We start from the raw sequence: 19,305 nt of genomic DNA, 5'->3' as shown, positions 1-19,305 counted from the left end.
TCATATATTATAATCGTTCATTCCACGGTACATATCTTTGATTTCGTTTTCGTGTTTTTTTTTCACTTCTTCTTCTTCTTTTACATCCTACGCAGTTTTCAATTATTTCGTTCAAATCTACATTAGAGTTTGTGTGGGGTTGGAATTCATTTTTTTTTTAATATCTCTCGCGCGGGAAAGAAGGAAAACCCACGAATCATTCCTCCGAATTGCCCTCTGTCTGTCTGTATCTCCTCTCTCTCTCTCTCGGTTTAGCTCTTGCATTCACGTTCTTTCGCAGGTCACTTGTCGCATTGGGATGGGAGGGGTAGATTGTATCGCTCTTTATCTTCTTCGTCTTCTTCTTCTTCTTTTGGTTGTCGTTTGCGGTGCGCCCGATTAAACTGATTGGTTTCGACTGATTTTGTTTTGGTTTGGTTGTAGTTGTAGTTAAGGTAGGGTTTGATTCTGAGTTAAAGGGAGGTTATGGTAGATGTAAGAGAACTCTGTCTATATGCTAACTCGTTGCTAACCTGTTGATCTACTTATTTCGTTAGTTAGCTACTTTGTGGTTTGTTTATATTGTAGTTAATTTTATTATTCTTTCGTTTGTCCTTTCTGTAGATTAGTTTGTGTGATTGGTTGCTTCAACTGCGTACGTGTGTATGTGTGAGAATAAATATGTATATGCATTTAAAACAGATTCAGTTTGCTCTTCTGGTCGAGAGATGGCGCTTTCTATTGTGTCTTGTACAATCAACTTGTAACCGTGTCGTTTCGGGGGACAAGGGAAACTCCGAAGCTACTTAGGCGTTTAGGTTACTCGGTAAAATGGGGGTCTGCTCAGCTGGATTTCATCGGGTCATTTTCCTATGTATATCTTCCCGTGTGTCTGTGTGTGAGTCGGTGTCGACTATTAATTATGCAAACAACAAAAACAACGCACTTTCTGGTCAATTCAGCGACGGTGTCCGCGAGTCGTTCCAGTTGACCTCGATGTTGGGCCACTTGGTCTGCAGGCAGGTCAGCATCGGATCCGACGGGTTGCACATCCGCACGTCGCTCTCCAGCTGGATGGCGTGGCCCTTGTTGTACCGCACCCGGTTTTCGCAGTTCGAGTTCGGTATGCCGTTGTAGTGGAGCAGGTCGAACGTGTCCGGTACGGATTTCTTCTCCGTCGGGAAGAACTCGTTCATGAAATCGTTCAGCAGGATGATGCCGAGGCTTTCCGGGTCCAGTTTCTTGCGCATCAGGTCCACGCTGCGGGGGAAGATGGAAAACGGTTTAATTAATTTAAATTTGTGTAACCAATCTTAGTGCCCGAAACCTGTATTTTGCTATATTTATCAAATGAGGTCAATAAAAACTAAACCAGCTGTATAACCCTCTATTAACTGCCTATAATCGCATATCAGTCCCATCCTAAAATTCGATTGTCCAGAGGTCAAGTTACAGTTCTGCATTTTGATTCACCATATTTTTCGCTGATGTAACAAAACATATAAAGGGCTGATCATTAACTACGTAGACAGTTTTTTTGGATTCTTGACCCCCCCCCCCCCTGCGTAGACAATTGTCCATACAAATTTTTAAAATTTGTATGGGCCGTGGATCACTGCCAACCCCCCACCCCCTAAACTGTCTACGTTGTTAATGAACAGTCCCCTAGCTTTATTGTAACTGATTTTAACTTTTACCAAATTTTAAATAATTTACTATGATTTTTCTAATATTTACTTGCACTTCATAACTTCAACTGCCATTTTCTCAATACTTACTTTTTCCATATGGGACTGATATGGGATTATAGGCAGTATAATTCAAATAACCACATCACTTATGCCATCACCATATTTGACGCGGTTCCTAATGGAGACGCACTTGTCTATTTTTATTCGCATTTCAATTTTGACGAGATATTTTTAAAAGCTTCGTTACACTATCATCCTTAGAGCACCGGAACTAATATTTACAACGTTAAAATTTCAATAATATTAATGGAAAATAGTCTAAAATGATCCAGTGCGCCAAGTTAGGAACCGCGTCAAATATGTTGCCTTCACGGTACCGTCAACCGATAAGCTCCAGTTTCGTCACCCATCTGAATCTAATTCAGAAGACTTGTTCCGACGACCGCCTTTTGTTCTACAAGACTAGTTCTGCCGACCCCAAGGGGCAATCAACTCTGCACTCTGTGCCGATACACAGCATGATACACTGTTCGGCACATTAAGGCACACTTTGACAAGTGGGACACAGACAATGTAATATAAACCGGCATGACTGTTGAGTACTGATGTTTTGCCAATCGTTACTAAACTAAGGTTCAATACTTTGTTTACTCCCAAATGACGCTAGTGAGAGAGTGTTATACATAAAACTGGTGATACAGAGATTCAATCAAGCATTTAAAAACGACAAACGGGTACCCACCGGGTGTTGAAGATCGTTCAAAAAATTATGTAAGCATAGTCTGAATCATGAATCTCTTCAAACCTAGCTAAACTAAGTCCGTCTCTTCCGAATTGCAGCAAAAATCACATCGGACCGTGTTTTCATTTAGAACAGCTTCTATTCGGGCCTCACTTCAGTCGAGTTCATCTACACCATGACCGGTCCAGAGCATCTTGTGGATACAGCAGTCAAGACGGCTAAAACGGGTTACCTCTAGAGACGATTCGATTTCGATTGAGAATGAAATAATTGTGAAAATTTTCTTTTTGCCTTTGATGATAAATTCGGAAGGCCACACCCCCAAATTTCATCAATACCAAGAAAATGGATCCCAACTATACGACGGGGATGGCGGAATCCCTACAATTATATTCGTTATGTTATTCGTACGAAAAGAAGAGTACCATGCATCCTGCGAAGATCGAAGAACAAACAAAGATTTGTGGCAACCCTGAGGCAAATCAGGGAGGTCCGAAGTGAAAATGTTATACAATATAGGCCCAAGAATGCTACCCTAAGGAACTCCTGCTCTAACAGGTAGTCGATTAGATTTGGAATTTTGATAATTTACCTGCAGAGTTCTGTCGGTTAAATAATTTTGAACTAATTTCATAATATAAAGCGGGAAATTAAACTTTTTCAATTTAGCAATCAAACCTTCATGCCAAACACTTTCGAATGCTTTTTCTATGTCTAGAAGAGCAACTCCAGTTGAGTGGCCTTCAGATTTGTTTGAACGAATTAAATTGGTAACTCTTAAGAGTTGAGGAGTAGTTGAATGCCCATGGTGAAATCCAAACTGCTCATCTGCAAAAAATGAGTTGGTATTGATGTGAAGCATCGTTCTATTTAAAATTATCTTTTCAAAAAGTTTACTTATTGAAGAAAGCAAACTTATTGGACGGTAGCTAGAAGCTTCAGCTGGATTTTTATCCGGCTTCAAAATTAGAACAACTTTTACATTTTTCCATTTATCAGGAAAGTATGCCAAATGGAAACATCTATTAAATAATTTTACCAAGAAAAACAAGGTACTCTCTGGGAGTTTTTTGATGAGGATATAGAAAGTTCCATCATCACCTGGAGCTTTCATATTTTGAAACTTTTTAGTTAAAGACCTTATTTCGTCCAAATCATTTTCACCATCACCAAAAATATTTTCCCGAGAGAAAATATTCAGATAATCCCGAGCAACCTGATTCTCAATAGTAACCTAGTAAGACCCAAACTGAAATTATGGGAACTCTCGAATTGCTTAGCAAGTTTCTGAGCTTTTTCCAAATTTGTGATCAAAATTTTACCACCTTCTTTAACCGCTGGAATAGACTTTTGAGGTTTTTTCAAAATTTTTGTGAGTTTCCAAAAGGGTTTGGAACTCGGGTCTAACTTTATTTTCAAAAGTTTTGTTCCTCAGGGCAGAGAATCGCTTTTTAATTTGTTTTTGCAAATCCCGCCAGATAACTTTCATGGCAGGATCGCGTGTTCTTTGATATTGTCTCCTACGGACATTTTTAAGACGGATCAAGAGCTGAAGATCGTCGTCTATTATAATTGAATCGAATTTAACCTCGCATTTTGGTACTGAGGCAGCTCTTGCTTCATCTATAGAAGTAGTCAGAGATTCAAGAGCATAATTAATTTCATCTTTGGTTTGCAAAGGAATGTTTGGATTGAAGTTATATTCCATAAATGTTCTATATTGCTCCCAATCAGCTCTATGGTAATTGAAAATAGAGCTGTTGGGATTACAAATTATTTCTTGGGATATTTCAAAAGTTACTGGAAGGTGATTAGAACCGAAGTCAGCATGGGTGACCAATTGGCTGCAAAGTTGACATGAATCAGTTGAGACCAAATCAATAGTTGAGCGATTTCTTCCAGAAGTAAATCATGTTGGGCTGTTTGGATATTGAATAGTGTAATAACCTGCAGAACAATCATCAAACAGAATATTACCATTGGAATTGCTTTGAGCATTATTCCATGAGCGGTGTTTTGCATTAAAATCACCAATAATGAAGAATTTAGACCTATGACGGGTACTATCTCGAAGCGTACAACGAAGGATCACGGCAGGATCTTCTGCGAGAGTTGAGGTACTTTAACAATTTTGTTATGCAGAATGATCAATAAAGAAGAAAACAAGCTTATCATATGGAGCGGCCGGATTTGAAGCCCGGTCTTGCCGAGTATCTTCGTTCGTTTTTCCTCGGATTTTCTTCCCAGTAATTTGGTATTGACTTCGATGGGATAACCAGGGCTTTATAGTGATGTCCATAAAATTTGAAAGATGTATAAGTACTGCTATCGTGAATCATAAATCACCCACTTTTGTAATCTGTGTGGAGCTGAGTGGATTGGGCGGAAACTTCTCGAGTTCTATACAGACCGATCAGGCGCCATATAAAGCGTTTCCACTGAAGTCTGCGGTAGACGAGAATCCTATTTTCGAAGCATGACATATCTTCACGGGGAGATATTTGATAGTTTTCATCGGTGGTGGAAAGGTACCACAACTAAATCAGATCGTAGTTTGGTAGGCTTGAATTATATCTTTGAGGACACGCACTTCTGAGTCGATTATATGATTTAAAACTGGTTCGACGGTGTTACTCCTAGCGTGGGATTGAACTATCGCCCCGTTCGAGTTATGGGTTTACTTTAGTCGGGAGGGATTTCATTCATCATCGATCGGATTTCTCCTCTATTTCTGTACACCAGCAAGGCATCAAGAATTCAAAAAGACATCGAGCCAGAATATTGTGGACGGGTTGAATGTGCATGATTACCGTATTGGTTATATGGTTTCCAATTCCCGACCCGCTAACGCTCTAATGAGAATGAAGGTGAATGCTTGCCATGATCCATCAGAGAAATTAAGATTGTAAACACAATCATAAAAGTCAAAACTTTTGGGGTTGCCAAACTCCTGGAATATTGACACCTTGATAGGCATACTTTGATTTTCCTTGATAGGCACGTTCTGCACAACGCTTGGCACGAATTAAGGTGTGCAGAGTTGAATACTCCTTGGCCGACCAGGACTCCAGTTTAATAATTTACAAGCTTTTTGGGCGACTCCAGCTCCGGGAGTCCAGTGAACTTGACTGACAAATGAATCGATATCTCCGGATAGTACCAGTACCCTGCAGTGTAATCTGGAAGAAGAGTCTCTTAAGGCCCACGCACATTAGATCCGGATCGGACGCGTTGCGGCAAAGTGACAGCTAAATCTATTGTCTAACTGTCAATTTTACGTCAACGCAACGCAAATGGATCTAAGGGGCTGTCCATAAACTACGTAGACAGTTTAGAGGGAGGGGGTTGACAATTATCCACGGTCCATACAAATTTTAAAATTTTTGTATGGGCGATTGTCTACGCAGGGGGAGGGGGGTCAAGAATCCCAAAAAACTGTCTACGTAGTTTATGAACAGGCCCTAATGTGCGTGGCCCTTTAAGGCATCAGAAACCAGACTAAATTGGCGGCCGTACTCATAGAATTACCGGAGATTTTGAAAATGTCTGCAGATGTACAACGGCTGCTCTAACAAAGAAGACATGTTTCAGCTTCTTAAATGCCTGAACTGGAATAAGCTCTAGATGCCGTAGCATGCCGGTAACTCCAGCCATCCAACGTTGACAGCGTAATTTCCAAATTACAAATGCTATACGCAGGGCGGCCACTGAACCGGGAAAACCGGAAATCGAAAACAACCAGAAAAACCGAAAATATCCTCAAAATATTTTGTTAATACCTATTTTAATTGAAGTCTTATATAAAAAGTTCCAAGTCCGATATCTCCAACATTTCACATAGAATCTAGAATATTTCTACAAGCTCATAAATTTTCACTTTTCATTACTTCGGGATACTTAAGGTTCAATTTACTTTGATGCTTTTTCGAAAAATTCAAGAGCAGTTTTTTTCGACGCATTAGTTCAGATTGCAAAATGCTCGCACTATTCGATTCCTTTTGCTATTCTACACAAAATGACGCGAGTTTTTAGCAATCTGAAATAATGCGTCGAAAAAAACTGCTTTTGATTTTTTCGAAAATGCCTCAAAGTAAATTGAACCTTAAGTCTGAGATCTACAATAAATAGCAATGTCCAGCGAAAATCCTTGGGCTGGTGAGTTGACAACCTGGAAGGAGCGGAATACCTAGCTATGGTTCTCACAAGTTCCTACCTCACGCCTACCCAAGTCATATAATAACAAAAGACTACCAGCCAAGGGGCCCTCAACTCTGCACATCTCAATCTGTGCCGAAAGCTGTGTCCAGCGTTGTGCCGAAGTGTAGCAGTTAACCATGAGTTTGGCGACCCTACAGTTATGACTTTTAAGATTATTTGTTTACCTTGGTTAAGTTCTCATGGATGATTAAACGAGTTATTTGTGTGCATATTGCATCAAATAACACGCATGTGAGTCTTTTTTTTGTAGAACATTCATTCCTCTTGGTTCAACGATGTCAAACGAATGAGAAGATTGACAAGCGCTAGATCGTCGGCCACTGCTGGAACCGTAAACCAGTATACGATGACCGTTACTAACCTCGAAGTTCTGCCCCTCCACGAGAAGGGTGACTGATGGCAGAAGTTGTCCCCCCCATGAGAAGAAAGTTCTGTACCGGGTGTCATTCCGGTAGACGTTCACCGAATCCTGTATCTCAAGTAATCAACCGGAAAGTGCCTCTACATTATCATCATGCTACTCGGGCAATCAGGAAGGATTCGACCTAAAATTCTCACCAGCGATAGTAGAAGCACCGACAAACCGACATGAATGACCATAGCAAAAACAATAAAAAAAATCTTACCAAAGCACACTACTGACATCTGGCTCCGTGTTCGTGGGAAATATTTAGCTAAGCCACTAGCCCACATGCAAAAGTTATGAATCGGTTCGTGTCTGATCTATTCTGGACAAATTATTTTTATCTAGATCAAAAACTCCTATAGACCTTTTGACGTTTAATTGTCTTTCTCTATCTAGCACACAGGGATAAATGGATGGTTTGTTTTCCCACTAATCTGTTTCCCTCTTGCTCGCACTCCTTCAATTTTAATGCTGCATTAGTGTGCGCCGATTAAACGTCAAAAAGCTCAATGGTTTTGACAGTTTGGATCACTACACATTTAAATCGGCCGTTTGCGATTTTTTAGCACAAGTTAGAATTAAGTGTCATGTCGGTTTGTCGGTGGTAGAAGCAGCAATAGACGTTCAGTAGCTTCCTAATGCCAGCAGTCGCTGTTGAGTATACAATTGTTGGTGAGATAGTCAAACGACTGTGATTTCTCATGACATTGAACTTTTAAACACCCTAATAAATAAACAGGAGGCCCAAACCGCTGAGATTGTTCAAAATTAACTAGTATTGCTCTTCTTCGTCTTTCTGATGGCTCTGAACTTCTTACTTTTAATCCATTCATACTAATATCCAACAGTATCCAAATGCTGGTCCAGGATCATGATACCGCTTTTTCTCTGCTTGTTATTCAATCTTAATTTCCATCCTTGCTTGGTCATGCCGGAATTGCATATTTATAGCCCTGAAACTGCTGGCGGTTCAGATTGGCTTTGTTACCTCCGGTGTGGTTACCTTTACAATTCTGCAGGCAGAATCCTTCTTAATGTTGCTAATATGGAATCCACTAACTCCACCAGCCTTCACAGTCAATCTAAACTCCGAGATGGTTCAGTCCATAGAATGAGCTGGATGGCTGACTGGTGGACCACCAATAGTACCGAGTGGTTGTCCGGGAGAAACTGTTGCAGACGCATCTACACTGAATGGCAGGACCGTTCTGCACCGAGTTCTTGTTGACACCATACGTCAATGCTGCAATTGGAACTGGATTCATCTTTGCTGATTCTCTTTACCTTTACAATTTGCATTCTGTCCGGCCATCTGGAGTAAGCATGCATGTTCTACGTGGCTCTGACTCTGAATAATTTGTTTGGGTTTCCCCCAAAACATAAATCCTTTCGAAACTATGGACATCCGTCAAATACCCTGTAAACTTTCGTTAGAGGTCCATCCCAAAGGCACGGAGAGCCTCGTCAATTGAGTAATCTTTTGTTATGATTTGGGATAACCTTGCAGGAAAATCGACAAAAAATATTGTTAAACTGAAAAAGAAAACTTCCCTCTTACTTTACTTCAAAGTAGCTCAGCACGGAAAACAAGATCGACGGAAAACAAACCAAAGGATAAAAATTCGAATTGTGGACAAACGAAAATGCTCCTGTGGCACCGGGACGGGACTTGACAATCGAGCTTCTCACTCTTCTTAATGTTTTTGAAGAATGCCCTTCGAAAACTTGTGCGTGGTGTTTGACGGAGTTGACCAAGGATGCCAGGAATGTAAAATATTTATTCTATATTAATTTGGATTTTATGCGGAGTTCCTTCCGCAGCTTAGCAACATGTGCATCATTTTTGCTCAACACAATAAAAACAACCATAAACAAACAACAATATCCAACGCTTAAAACACGCAATGCACTCAATTTTTCAACTTTCCTTTCGCAAATATAAAAAAATTAACAATGCCATTCACGTCAACATTGATTCCGGCATCACTGCTAGCCAGATTGATGCGATCCCTCTGTCCTTTTTATTCCACGATTGCTACTGTCAAATTGACCAATCAGAAACTGGCTCGGATTTGACAGCAAATTGGCTCGAAATCGCTACCCGATTGTCAAGTCCCGTCCCAGCTGTGGCATCGTCGCTGGTAAAACAGCGCCATCTCCTGCCATATGCAATGACCGTGAAGGGAATTTGCTGACAGATAAAACAACGGTCGTTGCCAGATGGAAGGAAAACTTTGAGACATTGTTGAATGGAGAGAGTGAAGGAACATCAGAAACAGAGTAAACATCGCAGACGACGATCAAGCATTGGAGCCTCCAACGCTAGACGAGGTTAAAAAGGTAATACGTGAGCTGAAGAACAATAAGGCTGCTGGGAAGGACGAGCTCTCGGCCAATCTTTTCGAAGTGAGTGAAGTGAGCAGTTGCATCAAGCAATCCACCGTATTCTAATGAAGATACGGGAGGACGAAGAACTGCCTGCTAGCTGGTTGGATGGTCTAATTTGCCCATTATTAAAAAAAGGGCAGTGCGCCAATTATCAAGGAATAACTCTTCTGAATTCGGCGTACCAAATACTGTCACGCGTTCTGTTTAACAGATTGAGACCGCTTGAGGAGTCCTTCGTCGGCGAATACCAGGCTGGTTTTCGATGGATCAAATGTTTCCCCTGCGTCAAATCCTTGATAAATTCCGGGAGTACAACTTGCAGACTCACCATCTGTTTTTTGATTTCAAAGCAGCGTACGAATTCAGTGAAGAGAAATGAGCTTTGACAGATTATGCTAGAACATGGCTTCCGGCGAAACTGATTAGACTGATTCGCGCAACGCTGGATGGATCGAAATCAAGTGTGCGGGCTGTAGATGAGATTTCGATCTCGTTCGTGACCTTAGATGGATTGAAGCAGGGCGATGCACTTTCAAACTTACTATTCAACATTGCTCTTGAAGGAGCGATTGGGAGAGCTGGTGTGCATCGGAATTGACCGTAGAGCAGTGGAAGAGGCCTTTGTGTCTTTTAAGAGGGAGACGGCGAGGATTGGGCTCACGATAAGTTCTACCAAAACAAAGTACATGGTAGCCGGTAGACAGCGTGGCAGCAATAGTGGTTTTGGTAGTGAACTGGTGATTAGATGGTGAACAATTTGAGGTAGTGGAAGAATTTGTGTATCTTGGAACACTAGTGACATGCGATAATGATGTTACCCGCGTGGTGAAAAGACGTATTGCAGCTGCAAACCAGCTGAAGTCCCGTAGCTTGCAAACGAAAACGAAATTTGCTTTGTATAAGCCGCTGATACTTCCGGTGGCCCTCTACGGCCGTGAACCGTGGACGTTAAAGCAGACTGATCGGAGAGCATTTGGTGTCTTCGAGCGTAAGGTGCTGCGAAACTACTCGGCGGGAAACAGGAAAATGGTATCTGGCGGCGTCGCATGAATCACAGGGGGAGAGGTAGCTCATCGATTCTTCCGGTTCACCTCCTAGCATCGTGCTATAAGGTACCAGGCGATAACCAGGGTAGTTGATCGATAGCTCGATGACTTCATTTCGTTGGCGTCTGCAATGGGAAATTCTCATAGCAGGCGTTGACGATGGGACGTTGTCGAGTTGTTGAATAGCAACTATCGTGGTAACTCACCGATTACCTGTCGATCTGCCAAATTTGGAAAGACGTCTGCATTGAATTGTCTCATATAATAATATTCCGCCCACTATATCACAAGAAATTGCGAGTAGCGGAGTGGAATGGAGATAAGTTAAGCATTGGGTACAGGACCAAGTCTTCCCTGGGTGGTGCCAGAAGATGAGCGCAATAGAATCATCAAGTTGCCATATGGCACGGAATGAGACTATTGCATGGCTGGGTAGTCTAAGTCTTCCATTCGTTAGTCATTTCAGGTGGATTAGAACAGGTTTAGGTGGGCGTTGGCCAGATTTGGATTTTTCAGATGTTATCCTGGATAGGACCCTGTCAATGAAGGCCTAAGTACTTTTTCGTAGTTTTTAGTTTTCGGATTTGAAAGATCGTCGGTTACAGTGGCCTGCTTACATATCAAAGAGATTTATGGTAAAATCGCTTGTGTATCGTGTATTTTGCGAAACTCGTTGTTGTCGTTGGTTCCGGGTTTGAATGGATACACAAATTTGAGCAACGGTATTATGTGATATGAGGGGCTCGGTGGCCTTGGAGCAACCGTTTTTGCTTACTGAGCAGAGCATCATGAGTCTAATCTCAGGGCCCATCCACATTCAAGATTCGTCAATCGTTTTATTTGTTAATATGACTACATGGTAATAACAGCAACTCGGTGATTAAAAAGGTGCTCGTCTGCCTAGTGGCAAACGTTTTTGCTTACTGAGCAGAAGACCGTGGGTTCAATCCCAAGCTTCTTCGCGTTATATGATCGTTAGGACATCAATTCAGCTTATCGTTTACCAAAACGAAACCTGCTGCAAACCCAACCCTCTTATCCAACATCCCAGTGATTCCTCGTGGAAGTGCAGAGGTGTTCTCGGCTTCCATCAAAGCGAGTGTCATGTCAACACAATCCTTCCCCTTCCTTTCTTGACCTGTGTTCGGGCGCGGCCGGCGCTGGTATTGCCTAATTTAAGATCACCAGTTTTTACACATTGAGGATGATTGCTAGTCCCAAGCATTATCTATTGGTTCTCTGTGTAATTACAGCTGATCTGGCAGTAACAGAGTAGCAACCGTGGGCGGTCAATCAAGCTCAAGCAAGCTCAAGCTCTGGCGGCGTCGCATGAATCACGAGTTGTACCAAAATGCTCGTGGCGACTGGAAGCGATTGGCTCAGGACCGAGTTCAGTGGAGAAGACTACATCGTTCGGCGCAGAATCAACAAGGCGATTCGTGGCCCATCAAGTATCAAGTAAGTATCCTTACTGTGTAATGCATCTCGAAATCTAAGAACTTGCTGTCTTCAGCAAAGTTGTTCTGGAAGTCAAACATAGATGGAGCTTTGGAGTAGATTTCCAACTTCAATGTACACAATTCCACTGATTCATTCTTTGTATAGATCAGTACCGACGCTGGCCAAGTCCTCATGGTCTTTGGGGAAAGGAAAGGATGAGGATTGGTTTGGATGATTATTAGTTCGTTTCTAGAGACCGAGTATACCTCTGCACCTCCACAATTGCCGCGGAAAGGATAGTTGTGTTAGTGGGTTGGGTTATTTTTAGATCAGGAGGGGATAGAATAAGCCATATTGCAAGGAAGGGACGGGCCTGGGATTGAACTGCCGACCCTCTGCACAGTAAGCAGAAACGGTATCCCGAGCAAAGTCTGAGATCAAATTGAAATCTAAATTTGATGTTGTGATTTCGCTGATAATGATTACTCAGGTTGTTGTCGTTTTGGTCGTTTTAACGGTTAAAATATCAAAATTGAGAGCAAACATATCTTCCTGTGACATCACATTGAAAACCATTTCTGCTATCAGTGAGAGCAAACTGAAAACCAAATTTGCTATCCATTATTCCTGTTGATAACAAAACAAGTATTCAATTTGATGTTATGCTAAGGCAATGAAAACAAACCCGTAACAACATATATTTAAAGAGCAAATGTACAGCAAAATGAAAACAAAATTTGGTATCAAATTTGTCAATGTGTAAACTGAAATCAAATTATGATTTCAGTTTGATGTTGATATCAAAACTTGATTTCAATTTGCTGTCATTTTGATGCTGGACTTTGCTCGGGTAACCAGTACTAAGCTACCGAGACAACACCTTAAAAAAGCCTATAAATTCGAAAGAAATTCTTTAAAATGCAGAGCAGAAGTCCAAATATAATTCTGGAATTCATATAATTGGAATTGTGGATAAGGATAAAACAAAAATATTTAGCTTTTAGTCAAATTCATTTAAAATTATTCTCAGGATTCCCAAAGAGAGTGATTTGTGTTCCTCTACTCTACTAATTCTCCTCAAAATTCATTTGAGATTCTCATTAAAATTCTCCAGACAATTCTTCAATGTATCAGAATCCGAAAATGTCATCTTAATGCTAAGTTCACATTGGCGAGTTATAACATGTTATAAGGCTATCTTGATTCTTGATAACATTTTTCTTGGCAATAATTATTATAAAATATGCCAAAGTGAACAATGTCTAACTTCAAGATTTACGTTTTTGTGCAAACCTCCTAAATGTTGTCAACATGAAAATCCCAACGCGCAACTATGAATCCAAACCCATCGCCCCAATCTGCAGTCAGAGGATACTTACTATTCCGGTTCGCTGACCAGGTCCAGCGCACACAGCACGTCCTGCAGCAGTGGGCCCGGTATGAAGTTGCTGCCCTCGGTATCAAACTGCCGGAAGACCCGCCGGGCCACCTCCGAGGGCGTTTCCGGTGAGACTAACCGCCGTTCGTTGCTGAACAGCACGGTAAGATGAGTCTCCGAGCCCATCACCCAGACCGGATTCTTCGGGTTCTTGTAGAAGAACCCAACCGTGCAGTACTGCAACTGCTCCATCAGCGTGATGAAACCGATGTCGGACTGTTGCGTAATGCCCTTCAGCTCTGAAGGAGGAGATAAACAAAAAATGTCACCTAAAGACCCACCACAATGAAATCAAAACCTACTTAAGCCACCGACGTCCTGTTCGTTATCCCAGACGTAGGGAACGGCATATCCGGTTAGCATGAGATTGATCAACGCTTGACTACCGTAGCCGTAGGTGCCATGTATCAGTGGCTCTGACGTGTCCGAAACCTCGCCATTCACGTTCTCCAGACCCTGAAAGCAAAATCGACCGTTGTTAGGACACGATCTCAATCGCCTTTTTTTTTCTCGGAAACATTTACCTTCGTCAGCAGAACCGTGTACAGCAGCAACAGTACGCCACACTCCTCGGCCAGCACGTGGAAATTACCAGCGTAATACTTCTCGACGTCATCGACCTGTTCCAACTCGGTGACGCACAGCCTCTCGTGGAACATTTCCGGACTCCACGATGCATCAGCTGCGGCACCCGCTGTTTCCTTTGCACCGCTTGCCGCTTCCGCCATCATATTTTGATTAACTAAATCCGAAGCGACTGCCGTGGCAGCATCCATTCCGAGTTCCACTTCCTCATTCGGTGGGAGGTTCTCCAGTGCGTCAACCATCTCTGCATCGCCGTCCAATTCTTCAACGGGACCGCCTCCGGAGGAGCACCCGGGACCGCTTCCGGTGGCCTGCCGCGCTTGCAATCCAACAATCCTATACTTGGAGGACTTGCATTTCATCAGAATCTGACAGATGGCCTGAATCAGCAGCGTTTTACACTTATCTGACGTCAGCTACCGGAGAAAAAAAGACCAGGGAAAATTTCTCATTCACGATAAATCACTAAACTGTCAAACCATCCAACTTACATCGCTGAAACTGTGTCCGGGTGTCTCCATCAGCAGAATCTTCAGCAGGTAGGCCTGCACCGGTGCGATTACACAACATGGTCCTCCATCGCGCTGGACCAGTGCCGAAGGTTCACACTCGCTAAACTCGAACCCTTGGGACCACCGATGGAACACCTCCTGCCGGATAGTAGAACCCCACAGCAACATCCGGATTTCCCGTAGCTCTCCCTGCAAGAGCTGCTGCGAACCGGATGACGTTCCGGCTGTGGCTGCCTCGCCCGGTTGCGGCTGATCGCTCGCTTGACCCTGCTGCTGCTGCTGCTGCTGCAACGAATGCTCACCCATCGCCGTGCTGCTCCTGATTTCCCTCGCGAGAATAGCCCTCGGAATCCAATCCCTTAAAAAGCCAAATGTCACAGCAGCGCAGAGGCAGAGGAAGAAAAATCCCACACACAAAATCGCCAACACTTTTCCCAACGAGGTTCTTCTTCCAGTCGCGGAGAAAGTCCGAATTTCACAAAACGCACCAGGATTACGCGACGACAATAGCTTCCGAGAATCCGCGTTGCTAACCGCAGTCGACGTACAGATCGAGGCTTTCAGGCAGAAGCAAAATTCGATTTTTCCGCTGCCAGATTTTGTCACACACAGGTTTTTTTTTCTGCACTCGACACTTTTCTTCCACTCCCTTTCGCTTCTATGACTTTTCTGAATCACTCTGCTGCGGCTGCCACTACCATGTATTTACACACAAGATGCAATTTTAAAGAAAAATATTTCCTCTCGTCGTTCAGTTCGCGGAGTCGCGAACGCGATGTTTGGCTGCGGTGCACGGTGACGGACGACGGGGGTCGAAAAGGAAAGCACTGGGCGATCTTCGATTCGACCGACCGCAGCGGTCGATCGACTTTTCGATTTGGCTGGCAACAATCCTCGATCGATTTCTCGGGGTTTTTGCGAGGGGGAAGATACACGGATAGAAATCTCCTTAGGGGCTGTTCATAAACTACGTAGACAGTTTAGGGGGGGGGGGGGGTTGACAATTATCCGCGGCCCATACAAATTTTAAAAATTTTGTATGGAAAATTGTCTACGCAGGGGGGGGGGTTCAATAATCCCAAAAAACGGTCTACGTAGTTTATGAACAGCCCCTTATACCCCGTACAGACTATGGCTTATATCATGTAATATAGGCTGTCTTGCAATGAGCACTCATACATAGGATTTCCAGAGAAAACTTGATGTATGAGTGCTCATTGCAAGACAGCCATATTACATGATATAAGCCATAGTCTGTACTGGGTGTCGTAACCTTTCCGCAACATTTTCACTTGGTCACACGAGCAGTCACCGTGTTCTTCCGTCAATGTGTATTGAATCTCTGACCTCCAAATTTCAAAACATACACCTAACACCGACAAAATTCGCCAAGCGCTTGCACACAGGCAACATTTCCATAGAGCTCCGGCACAATATGACAAAATGGGTAATTTGGTGCCGGAAGATCGACCAGAGGATACATCGACAGAGTCAGATTCAATGAATTTGGGGGCGCAGGAGGGATTGTTGATGCTGCCCATTGCGAATGAAACACCTACTACACTGGGTATTACCAACAATTACACTAACGTGTATGAGCTGCCTGCACTAAACGGGAAACAGAGAGTTTGTAAGCAAATGTTCCTTAGTACGTTCGATGTGGGTGATAAGAAAATAAGATGGCTTGCCTCCAAAGCTATCAAGAATGCCGGAATCTGCTCAGATGATCTTAGAATGAAGAATCGCAATCCGAACCGAATCACAGAAACGAAGCTAGATATGATCAAAGCTCATATTTTGTCGTTTCCAGCTTATGATTCACACTATACACGCGAAAAGTCCACTAAATTGTATTTATCTGGCGATCTTATTCCCCGGACAGACTATGGCTTATATCATGTAATATAGGCTGTCTTGCAATGATCACTCATATATCTAGTTTTCACTGGAAATCCTATGTATGAGTGCTCATTGCAAGACAGCCTATATTACATGATATAAGCCATAGTCTGTCCAGGGTATTACAGTTATAAAAATGTACACACTTCTTATACCTCGCTCACATTACAGCGTATATCACGTAATATAGGCTGTCTTGCAATGAACACAAATACATAGGATTTCCAGTGAAAACTAGATGTATGAGTGCTCATTGCAAGACAGCGTATATCACGTGATATACGGTGTAATGTGAACGGGGTATTAGCAAAGAGGTAACTCTAATACCTCGTTCACATTACAGCGTATATCACGTGATATACGCTGTCTTGCAATGAGCTCTCATACATCTAGTTTTCACTGGAAATCCTATGTATGAGTGCTCATTGCAAGACAGCCTATATCACGTGATATAGGCTGTAATGTGAACGGGGTATAAGACCACTGGGTCCCGAAGAAAATCATTATTATTTTTGGCTCACTCAGTACCAGAACAACGGTCCCAAGCAGTCCCAAGCTATTTCACTCACCCCTGCATGTTCTGCATGAATCCACACACCCCTGATGTTATCTGTCAAACTTTCATAGCGAATCAAAACAAACATAGTGTAGTAATAGAATTTCAACTAGAATAGGGTACGTTAATCGTTTGCTTGGGACCAATAGGCTGCTAAAGTGGTGAGCCAATTTAAAATCGTTAGTTTCGTATTGATTGTTGGTATACCTGTACTTGCCGCTGAGATGAGTACATTCGACTCAATTTTGAGTTGACCAGAATAAGCGTGTAGTGTGCGCCGATTAACGTTGAAAAGCTCTATTGACAAATCCATGTTTCAATCGACCACCGTGACGCTGCAATCGCTGAATAATTTTTGAAATTTCCACCAAAAAACTATTATTTTCTACTCGATTTTCTATTCATTCTAGCGAGTTTCTGTGGAAGTCAAAACATGATCCGAGCAAAAAATTAGTACTCGTAATAATGGTATATAATGCTGAATTTTATCGTGCTTTGTTTCGAAAATATCTTCCAAATAAACAAACATCATCCAAATCACCCGATGCGTCCATCGACTAAATCCATTACCACTTAAAAATTCATTTCAGTCGGTGTATTAATCAGCACATTAAATCGTTTTTCTTCTGGTGCTACACCGAGCAATCGGCCTATCTAATAGTTTTTCGTCGATTGATTTAGTCGGCCAACTTTGTCTGCTGTTTAATCGGCAGATGATTTCAAACCCTAACATGTTTTCAGTGATTTATAAGTCTTGAAGTAGCTTTTTATTTAAGAACAATGCATTACAAAATAGTTTTATGCATTTTGTACAAGATTCATCCATGCTGACAACAAATTTTCATGAAATTACATTGAAATTATATAATTTGGCAAACAATCAATGAAATTTTCAAGGGCTGTCACAGACTTATCACCGTCGGTTAGTGCTTATTCCTGCCACCAGGCGCGCAGTAGTTTAAGTTGGATTTCTCAATTGGCAAATCAAAGTTGGCACTCGTGGAGAATAGATGAACTATGAAAGTGCTGATGGTTTCAAAATTTTACACGGTGAGGTATACGAGTTCAATCTTAAAATGCCTTTATTTTGCAAATGGAGCATTTTATTTAATTCTGGTTAATGCTACGCTAGTAGAAAACTTAAGGACTACTTAATAGACACATAATATAGAAAAATAATTTCTTTTTCAGATTTTTAGGTGTAGACATAGATTTCAGCTTTTCTACAACTGTAGCAGCAACCAGAATTAAATAAAATGCTCAATTTGCAAAATAAAAGCATTTTAAGATTGCATTTGTATACCTCCCCGTGGAAAATTTTGAAACCATCATCACTTTCATAGTTCTTCTATTCTCCACGAGTGCCAACTTTGATTTGCCAATTGTCTCCTCTTTTCTTAGGGTTGAACGTACGCAGCCATGCTTTTATTTAGGCTGTGAACCATTTGCCGAGTTAAATTCAACTCGTGGTTAAAAGTGACATTTCGAAAGTTATTTCTTATGTTCGAAAATCCCCGTGCTGTCGATCGACCGGTTTTCGAGCCACAGTTGTCAAAATTTAACTTCTTGTCTGTCAGAAGTAACCACGCTCGGATAGCAGGGTTAATCGATAACTTTCCATCTGTCAAATTTTAACCAAAAGTTAAAATAATTCGTCAAATGGTTCAGAGCCTTAGTTTGTTTTGGGTTTTGATGGTTTTGATCAGGGCGTCACAATATCAGCTTCAATCGACCAAATCGATGCGACGAAGAGACTGCTGGCTTTCTTTTTCTGTTAAAGTCGAACATTTTCGCAGCATTCTAGAACCTCAGTCGGCGTGCACAAACAAATGTTCAATCGCTTGTCTCTCTTTCTCCCGTCGCTCCATTGGTCTTCCTTTCAAGCTTCGTCGAAATGGATGAGCGAAAGAGCGCTCGACTTTGATAGTTTTCTCTTTCATGAAACACATCAACAGAGGTTTCATGACGTATATGACGGAAAATGAAATAACACATTTAAAGCATTTCTCACGTCAAAACACTTGAAGATTACACGTCATATTTCTAATTTATCTTCCATCCATATATTTATCTAAAAAAAAATGATCGAAAACGGGACATAACGCATTTTAAACAAATTGAAAGAGCGGCGATAGAGTGTTCGTGAAAGGGGATTGAAAGCCATAATGAAGTTCGTTTAACTAGAAAATCGACGTTATTTACATTGAAAGCGATGAGCAAAGCAACGACGAGAAGTTCCACAGCCAGCCTTTCCTTCCAAGCGTCCTTCTTTTTTATTTTCGTTTCTTGCTGATAGTCTAGCTAGGCGTTATAGAAATGAAGCGTCGAACACGTATGTATGAGAGAAACAAAACACGAGTTCATTTTAGAGCTTCGAAATTGTAGAGCCCTGGTTTTGATCAACA

General features: G+C 42.0%; 1 protein-coding gene across 1 annotated transcript; it reads right to left on the bottom strand.

The window, feature by feature from the left end:
• Nucleotides 1–66: 66 nt before the first annotated feature.
• On the bottom strand, nucleotides 67–15,250 carry LOC135698759 (ubiquitin carboxyl-terminal hydrolase MINDY-3 homolog). Its single transcript, XM_065218889.1, has 5 exons — nucleotides 14,425–15,250; nucleotides 13,873–14,349; nucleotides 13,651–13,804; nucleotides 13,290–13,587; nucleotides 67–1,239 (listed from the first exon to the last, which is right to left on the bottom strand). Exons 1-5 carry the CDS (start codon nucleotides 14,749–14,751, stop codon nucleotides 933–935), a joined length of 1,563 nt encoding a protein of 520 aa, XP_065074961.1. The 5' UTR covers nucleotides 14,752–15,250; the 3' UTR covers nucleotides 67–932.
• Nucleotides 15,251–19,305: the final 4,055 nt, after the last annotated feature.

This window comes from Ochlerotatus camptorhynchus, unplaced genomic scaffold, assembly GCF_037179485.1.
Source record: "Ochlerotatus camptorhynchus isolate MF236.1 unplaced genomic scaffold, CSIRO-AGI_Acam_v1.1 ptg000094l, whole genome shotgun sequence".
NCBI lineage: Eukaryota > Metazoa > Arthropoda > Insecta > Diptera > Culicidae > Ochlerotatus > Ochlerotatus camptorhynchus.
This window is presented reverse-complemented; position numbering and strand designations above follow the sequence as displayed.

Coding starts and splice junctions, on each gene's coding strand:
- LOC135698759 (XM_065218889.1), bottom strand. CDS start 14,751: ATGGGTGAGCATTCGTTGCAGCAGCAGCAGCAGCAGCAGGGTCAAGCG. Junction 13,588..13,650: donor ACAGGACGTCGGTGGCTTAA/GTAGGTTTTGAT, acceptor CTCCTCCTTCAG/AGCTGAAGGGCATTACGCAA. Junction 1,240..13,289: donor CTGGTCAGCGAACCGGAATA/GTAAGTATCCTC, acceptor CTTCCCCCGCAG/CGTGGACCTGATGCGCAAGA.